Source organism: Falco biarmicus, chromosome 8, assembly GCF_023638135.1.
Source record: "Falco biarmicus isolate bFalBia1 chromosome 8, bFalBia1.pri, whole genome shotgun sequence".
Lineage (NCBI taxonomy): Eukaryota > Metazoa > Chordata > Aves > Falconiformes > Falconidae > Falco > Falco biarmicus.
The window spans coordinates 20,368,403-20,377,194 of NC_079295.1; the positions used below are offsets into that span (position 1 = coordinate 20,368,403).

An 8,792-nucleotide genomic window follows, 5' to 3' on the forward strand; every position below is an offset into this window, starting at 1 on the left:
CAGTGAGAACTGCTGCCTTCTTCAGAGTTCTGAACCAGTACAAATGCATAGGGCAACACTTCACGAGGTTTTTATTGCAAAGGAAGTGCTTCTGCCATTTCAGGATGGCAGATGGAAGTGCATTAGTTAGCGGACACGTGAGAAGGTGTCACCATACCCAGTATTCTGGCAAGCAGCTTTCTTCCCCTCCTCAGTGACAGGACAAATGTAACTATCTTTTATTACCAGCCCACTTCTGCTTCTTAAAACGGTCACTCAGAAGTTTTCCAGTATCATGCAGACTGTAATATATGGTGGAGGTGACCTAGCTCATCTCTCAAGTGCATGTGAATGAGTTTGAAAGGGTGAGCCATTAAGGAATGTCACGGTCTTCTTTTAAATGCTTTTGCATTAGGTTGCTCCAGGCGTTCTTGCTGAAGTAGCTGGGAGTGAAAGGGCACGCACAATTCAGCAGAGTCAGGCCCTGTACTACTGTGTGTGTGGAATCTCTGATTTGGAAGGAACAGGAGGCTGGTGAAACACTCGTATGAACGATCTAAACAAAACATCTTACTATCCGTCCGTGTAAGAGAACGGAGTTGTGTGACAGGGGAAGAGGCATATTCTGGTAGAACATTTTCATGTGAAGTGCAGTGTGAAGGATACAAGGAATAACTAGTAAGTGCTGGAAGGTGCCTCTGCTCCAAAGAAAGGTCCCTTGCTTACAGGTCTGTCTCTGTTGTGTGCGTGGCACAGGAGCCAGCTGACCGCAGCGCAGCTGACTTCCCCCTGCGGAAGGAAGGGCAGCTCAGCACCGACAGTTGCAGGCGTTTTTGTGGGCTCTGCATTTTATTGTTCGCATGTCGTTACACCGTGTGCTATGCGCATCCTGCTGCTTCGCACTGGAAGGGACTGACAAATGGCACGGGTTCACCATGATGGATGGCCGCGGCGAATGAGAACTAGACCAGAAGAGCAATGGTGACATTTTGGATGGGTCTGGCTCAAGACCACCTGTTGAAGGGCTGTGAAACAGAGCAGTCGGCCTTGCGACACCTGTCCCGCCTTGGGCGCGGCGCTGGCAGCCCGGGAGTGGCCGCCGGGGGGGCTCGGTGCCGCCTGGGCCCGCTGTGCCCTCACCGGCGCGGGCAGCGGCCCCGGCGGCGGGCGGTGGGAGGGCCGGGCCCGCCGCGCCGCCGGGTTCAAAGCCCGGTTAAGAGCAGCGGGGGAAGGGGCGGCGGGCGCGGCTCTCCCGGCACACGCCGCGGGACCCCGGTGAGGGCCCTCGGGACGCCGGCGCTCGGCGCGGCGGCTCGGCAGAGCGCGGCCGGGCCCTGTAGGAGGTGCTGTCGGTTCGCAGATGACGGTAAGCGCGCTCTTCTCTCCGCTTTTTCCTTCAAGCGGCGGCACGGGGTTCACCCTCCGCCGGGCGGCCGGGGCCGCGGCGCCGGGCGGTGGCTCCCTCCGCCCGGCGAGGGGGGACGGGCCCCGGCGGCGAGGCCGGGCCTACCTGGCCCGGAGCGGAGGAGGCAGGGGCCGGGGGAGGGCCGGCGGCTCCCCGCGGGCGGGCGGCCCCAGCGGCCGCTCTCCCGCCGCCCGGCGCCGCGTGGGGCAGGGCCCGGGTCGGGGCCCGCGCTGAGGGCGGCGGCGGGACGGGGCGGCCCCGCGTGTCGAGTGGCCCTCGGGGCGGCCGGGGCCTGGCAGGGAACCGCTGTCCTGGGGCGAGGGGGGCCGCCGGGCCGCCCGCCCTTCGCTCCGCCGCCCCGCCGAACCGGGCGTCTGAAATTAACTCAGAGCCGTGATTCCGCCCGTTCCCAAAGCAAATGAGCAGGTGACTTGGGGATCGGGTTCCTGCTCGGATCGTTACAATAAATATCCCTGAAGGAAGCTCTCTATTTATGTTGTCATTGATTAATTCTCGCTACCTCATTTGATTTCGATTTAGAACGATTTGATTCTAATTTAATTAGCGTGTAATTTGGATGTACATAATTACTGTAATTATGACATTCAGGTAAGGCAGCTTTAGGCTGAAAGGCAATTTCAAATTTTCTAGCAACCTACTTTGTACCAGGGAACGGACAAGGACTTCGCGCCCTGCCAGCCAGGTAGCAATTAGCACATCTCGGAGCGCGGCGCTGCAGGGGGTTTGTGTTAAAACAGCGGCGCGAAGGCGGCGGCGGGGCCTCGCCCGGTGCCCGCTGGTGGGTGCCCGCCGGGAGCCCCGCCCGGCCCCCCCCGGACGGCCGCAGGTGCGGGGCCGGCCCCCGGGAGCGGCGGAGGGCGGAGAGCGGTTATCCACCTCCGGCGGGGTGCCCGTCCCCCCCCGCCCCGCCAGGTGACGGGGCCGCGCGGCAGCCAGCGACCCTCCGGTGGGTGCGCGCGCTGCCGCCGTGGGCCTGTCCTGCCCCACCCCCGCCGTCTGCCGCAGAAGTTCGCGCCAGGCCCGCCCGCCCGCTCCCGGGGGCCCGGCCCCGCCGCTCCCGCCCCCCGCCGCCTCCCTCCGGCCGCCGCGGCCTCTCCGCGCCCCCGCCGCGGCCCGGCCCGCGCAGCGCCGCCACCCCCGCGGCGGGCCCCGGCCGCGCCCGCGGGCCCGCCTGCCGCGGCATCGGGGCGGCGCCGGCCTCTAGGTGGCGCCGCGGAGCCGCCGTGCGGCCGGGGAGGGCCCCGCCGGGCGCCACCGCCAGCCCCGGCCCGCGGGCGCGCTTGTCGGTTTTTTTTGGTTTTGGTTTTTTTTTTTAATAATGTGCTGAGAATGTTATTCCTTGAGGAAATTTGCAGCTAAATTATTCTCACTTAAAATAAACACTTAGCGCACCGATTACCCGGAGGGGCGGGCTGTCTGCTGGATTCCCCTTCATCTGCCGCTCGGGAGGGTGGGAGAGGCTCTCGGCGAACGGGCAACGGCTGCAAATAAATCGCGGCTCCAGCAGATAAAGTTTCCGTTTGAATTGAAAGACGCAATTAAGAAACTATCCGGGCACGGGAGCGGGCGTTTCTGTCTCATCCCGTTAGAACAAAAGCATTAACGTTACCTTTTAAGTGTAGAACGAGCCGCTGGGGCTGTGGTTCGCCGCGGGGGGCAGGGGACGCGCTGCCTGCCAGCCGGGCTCGCCGATCGAGTGGCATTTAATAGATAATTCCTCCCGGCGTTTTTACCTTTTCCCGGCGGCCGGCGGCTGCCGCCTTCGGCTGGTTTTCCGCCGCGCCGCACCGGGCCGGCGGAGCGGGGCCAGGACAGCGGCGGAGCGCGGTGTGTGCGGCTGGGGCCGGGCGAGCGGGGCCGGGGCGGCGGGGGCCCGGCTGCCCAGCCCCCTCGGGTTAGCGCCTTCCCGCTAAGGGGGTGCTGCTGAACTACGGGCTCAATGAGAGAAATCAGGTTTAGTTTTCGGTACTCATGCCGTCTGGTCTTTAGTTTCTCTTTGTGTAGAAGTTTCACCAGACCACATAATTATCGCCAACATGTACGAAAGAATGGTGTCGTTTATTTTTAAAAAGGTGACATGCTTTCTATTTTCCCGGTTAAACGAACCGGCGCTGCGGCCCGGAGCTGCTCCCTTCTTCGTTTCTGGGGAGTCTGCAAGTGATGGACGTTTTCTGACCCGAAGGGGCAAAGGCAATGCAAAGAGGTCCTTGATCAGTGAGCTGAGAATTGTAACCCCGGCCTGGCAGAAACTGGACCTGGATGGCGTCCTTTGATGTGTTTTATTATAAATCGAAAACAAAGCTGACTCCTGCCCAGCACCCCGCGCGGGTGCATTCCTCCGCCGCCCCACCGCCGCCCGCAGGGAGGGGAGAGCCGCGCTGCCCGCTGCCGCCCGGCCGCTCTGCCCGAGCAGCCCCCTGCCCGGCCCGCCGGGAAACCCGCCGGCACCCGGCGGCCGCGGGACGGGGGCGGCAGGAAAGGGACCTGGCCGGGATGCTTTCGGCCAGAAAAATTCCGGAGCGGCTCTCGGGGAGGGTGCCGCCAGCGGGCAGATGCGAGGGGCAGCTCCCGGATGCCCGCCGCCCCCGACCCGCCGGGAGCCCCGGGGCAGAGGCGGTGCCGGCGCTGCCCCGGTCGCTTTTGTGCAACAGTGGCGCGGAGGAGGTGGGACGCGGTTATTAGTATTCACGGCAGATGTATTTTCTTTAACGCAACGTCTTTATTCCAGTTGGTGGCCGACAGCAGAATCCGTTTCCCGATGCTATTTGCATTCCCTGTTTTACGGAGGATTAAAATATTTGTATTCCTCCAATCTGTACCGGGCAGATTAAATTAACTTTTTTTTTTTTTTTCCCTCCTTCTCACCCCTTCCCCCCCCCCCTTTTTTTTTTAATAACACAATTATCTCATTTAACAATTTGCCTTTAAAAAAATACTGTGGCTGTTAGGTTGGTGGTCAGGAGACAAAGGGAGTGAAAATAATTTTCATTTCAATAATTGCCTTCTGGTCAATTTAACTGTGCCTTATTTTGAAAGAGCCTGTCTAAATGAGATTCCTGTCCCAAATGTGTTCCCAGGCCTTAGCCCAGCCTTTAATTATTCCTGAGGTTTTTTTCTTCAGAATAAGACGCTGCACTGAGTAATCACAAAGAAGTCAGAGAGCATCCTTGAACCTTTTCAATAGCAGAGCCACTGATATTCAAATAACATGCAAGGACCATTTGACTGCATGGGGACATAAGCATTTCCAATTCACTATTTGCATAGATCAACTGTCTTTGAAAAGGAAAGGAGCAGTTGTCTTCCATAACATTAAAAAGCCTAGTTATCAAATCAAGTGCTTAGTTTGGGGCTTTTAAAACGTTTACATTTTATCTCAGGTTGCCCTTTACCGTTTGACATGCAAATTTGGTGCAGTTAATTTGGACAATTAAAAGGATCTTCAAGGGAGCTTTGTCACCGAGAATATTCGGAGTTTTCCCCGTGGACCAGCTGAGATAAAGTTGGCCAGAACAAATGATGTCTAGGAGATTAATTAGATATTTGATAAGACATGAATCCCTAATAAGGGAATACAAGGCACAGGGGGCTGCTGTGTGCTCTAAGTCAAAATTAATAACATTTAACAAGATTTTCATTTAGGCATGAAATGTCTTTTCCGGAGTATTGACTCTAGCGATTTATTCCCCCGAGATCACCTCCCAACCTAGGCAGCCTTGTGGCACTAAAGGCTTTTTAAATTAAATAAATAGTTTCTCAGCACAGTTCGGTGCTGGTTTCGCCAAAGGCTCTTAGGGCTCGGTGTGGTTCCCAGCTGCTGTCGCAGGGTTCCGACTCTGTTTATATTCCTTAAAAAAAAATTAAAAAAAACCCAACAACAACAAAAAAAACCCCACCAAACAAAACCTCAAACAAACAACAGAAAACCACAACAAAAAAAAGAAACCCAAAATCAAAACTAAGGCGTTTGAAAAGAGCGGCCAGAGCACTTCAAGCGTTCCTGGCCCAGGGCCGGTTCCTTCCCTCCCGGCCGTATTTTTAATGACGGTCACTGTAAGGGGGACAGGGAGGGGGTGCGAGAGCTCCCACTAAACCCTGACCCCTGCGAGGGCTGGGTGGGGGATAAGGAGGGGGCACGAAGAAGAACAAACCCGTGAGTATATTGTTCAGAGTCCTTTAATAATACCAAAATGAAAATATGTCAAGATTTTTTTTCCATACAGATAAACGCATTTAATTTCTTTAAGAGACCTTAACTTACGTGTGTTTGAGTGAAATGTTAACTCAACATTTTAAATATCTTTTACATATATACTGACTTCCACAAAGTGCATCAGAAATTTAAAATAAAATTTAAAAAACCCCAAAAACAAAAAACCAAAACCAAACCCCCAAAGTCTCCCTGAATTTCAGGAATTCACCAATAAAAAAAAAGTAAAGTAAATCCCCAAACCCCCTATCAGATCAACATTTACAGAAAAAATAAGCGAACACGATCTGTTTTTTTTTCTTTTTTCTTTTTTGAACCCTATTTATACAGATGTTTATGAGATACAGAGGAACCGCCTCGGACTTGCAGTTTGATTTCTCACCTTCAGCCTCTCTTAGGATGCTTTCCTTCCAACAGAAAGAGAAGAGAAAAAGGAAACGGAAGAAAGTGTCACTCGGTACCTACTGGCCGCCGGGCGGGACGGAGCGGGGGTGGGGGGTGGGGGGGGGCGCGCCTCTCCGGCCCCGCCGCCCGCCCGCTGCCCCAGGCCCCGGGCCCCGGCAGGGCGGCTGGCGTCCCTCCGGCCGGCGCGGGGCAGAGTCCGGGCGGCTCCCCGGGGGCTCCCCCGGCGGCTCCGCGGGGGCTGCCCGGCGCTGCCCCTAGGAGTCGCCGGGCCCCGCGGTAGGTTCCTTGCCCGGTCCGCGGGCGGCGGCGCCCACCCCCTCGTGCAGGATGAGGTCGGGGGACTCGGAGCGCGGCGTCTCCAGGTTGCTGGCGTCCGTGTCGCTGTCGCTGCCCTTTTTGCCCCCGCCGCCCCCGTTGTGCGTTTTGATGTGTTTGCTCAGGTGGTCGCTGCGCATGAAGCGCTTGTTGCAGACGGGGCAGGCGAAGCGCTTCTCGCCCGTGTGAGTCCGCAGGTGCCGCTGCAGCTCGTCGGAGCGGGTGAAGCGCTTGCCGCAGAAGAGCCAGTTGCAGACGAAGGGCCGCTCGCCCGTGTGCCAGCGCAGGTGCGCCTTCAGGTGCGAGGTCTTGCCGTACACCTTGCCGCAGCCGGGGATGTGGCAGCTGTGCAGCCCCTTGCGCCGCAGGCTGGCCCCCGCCGGCCCCAGCCGCTCGGCCTCCTGGCAGTTGGGGCAGTCGCAGGTGGCGCGGCCCGAGTAGCGGCGGGCGGAGCGGGCCGAGCCGCCCCCGGCGGCGGCGGCGGCGGCGCCCGAGATCATGGCGCTGGCCGCCGCCACCGCCGCGCTGGAGTCCGTGTAGGAGGGCAACACGGGCTTGAAGCCCTCCTGGGTGAGCAGGTGCTGGCTGGTGGAGAGCAGGTGCGAGGCGGCCGTGGAGCCCAGGCCGGTGGAGCTGAAGGCGGAGTGGGTGAGGGAGCTGAAGTCGGGGTTGTAGGTGCCCAGCTGGGAGTGCAGCGAGGCCTGGGGGGCGCCCGAGTGCAGCGAGCTCTGCAGCCCCCCCGCCGGGTTCTGCACCTCCAGCCAGGAGCCCGGGTTGGTGTGCACGTCCCACCAGGAGGAGGCCGCACCGTTGGCCACCTCGCCCGCCGAGAGCGTGGAGTGGAAGCCCGACTTGTACCAGGACTCGTAGGGGTGCGCCATGCCCACCCGCGGGTAGAGGCTCTCGGCCGCCGAGCTGTGCACTTTGGAGATGAAGGCCGACTGCCCGCCGGGCTCCTGCGGGGATACGCCCGCCGCCGCCGAGTTGGAGAAGAGGCCGCCGTAGTCGCTGCTGAAGGCCGACGAGGTGGGCGAGGTGGAGGCCAGGCAGAAGGCGCTGTTGGCGGTGCCCGTGCCGCTGGCCAGTCCGCTAGAGCCCCTGCTCGTGGCCACCGTGAAGCCCGAGAGGCTGGAGCCCAGGTTGCAGCTGGAGGTGGAGCGTTTCCAGGGGTGGAAGCCCCCCTTGGCGAAGGCGCTGGACTCGGGCAGGGTGGTCAGCGGGCTGGTGTTGCCGATCTTGTTGCAGGTGGCGGCCAGCATGGCCAGCGGAGTCGTTCCAAATCTCGGCTCTTCCTGCGGGAGAGACAAAGCCGGCCCGTCAGCCTCACCCCTGCCGCCTCGCCGGGCTCCCGCGGGGACGCGGCCGGAACGGCGGCGAGACGAGCGGCACCGCGGAAAAGTTTCCCCCTTATTCTGGAGGAAGGCTCCAGCCCTGCCGGTCGGCGCGTCTCGTTCTCCGCCGGGGACCGGTTTCGACCCCCGAGGGACTTACGTGGGAAGCGGATCCCGGCGGGCACGGGCAGACACGCGTGTTCCGAGGGGGCGGCCCGGGACGCCCCGCGCAGCGCCGGGCTGCCGGAGCCCGCCGCCGGCCACCGGCGGTCCCCTGGGAGCGAGACGCGGCGTCTCCTCGAGCCACCGAGCGGGCGCGGCGGCGAAGGGAGGTGGCAGAAAGGCAAGCGGGGCGCGGAGCCTCCCGACCGGCGCCACTCGCCGAGCCGAGCCAGCAACAACCTTCGGAAATTTAGCGCGGCACTTAAGGGTTTGGAAACAAACGACAACGTAAATAAAAATCGGAAAACAAAAGCGAGCACGAGGGCCCGACTCCTCTCCGTCCGAGCGACTTCTCGGGCTAAAACTCTTTGCAAACGCCCCGATGGGAAACCCGCGGTGGGTCCCCGAGGCGGGCCGGGGTTACCTCCCGCCCGCGGGTCAGCGCGATTTGCACGAGGGGCAGCCGCGACGCGGCGGTGGCGGCAGCGACAGACAGCAGCAACAGTTCCTCCAGCGGGCAGCGAAGCCGCCGCCGGGAAGCCGCGGGCAGCGCGCGGTGCCGACTTACCCCGAGGATAGACGTAGCCATAGCACGTCCCTGGGCTGGGCGGAGGGGCGGAGGGGACGGCGCTCGGTGTGCGCCCCGCGCTGCCCGGCGGCACTAAGGACACTCCGGCGCGGCGGGGCTAAACTCTGCCTAAGTGCGGGCAGCGCCCGCTTTGAAGTACCGCTGGCGGCGGCGCTCGCCCAATGAGGGCGCGGGCGGAGCGGGCCGGAGCGGCCCGGCAGCCAATCAGGCTGCGCGGAGGTGCCGGCGCCGGGACTCGGGGCGCGTGCCAGTCAGCGCGCGGGGAGAAAACTCCCCGCTCCGGACTGCGGCGACCGCGCCGCAATTAACTACAAGCCCCGGCTGCCCGCCGGGTTGCGACTCCCGCCGGCAGAAGGCGGGGGACGTGCGGCCCGG

The 8,792-nt window shown here is 61.0% G+C and overlaps 1 protein-coding gene across 1 annotated transcript; it reads right to left on the bottom strand.

Moving 5' to 3' along the window:
• Positions 1-6,274: 6,274 nt before the first annotated feature.
• Positions 6,275-8,417, bottom strand: SP9 (Sp9 transcription factor). Its single transcript, XM_056349943.1, has 2 exons — positions 8,397-8,417; positions 6,275-7,627 (listed from the first exon to the last, which is right to left on the bottom strand). The coding sequence occupies exons 1-2, from the start codon at positions 8,415-8,417 to the stop codon at positions 6,275-6,277; spliced, it is 1,374 nt and encodes a 457-aa protein (XP_056205918.1).
• Between the last annotated feature and the right edge of the window lie 375 nt (positions 8,418-8,792).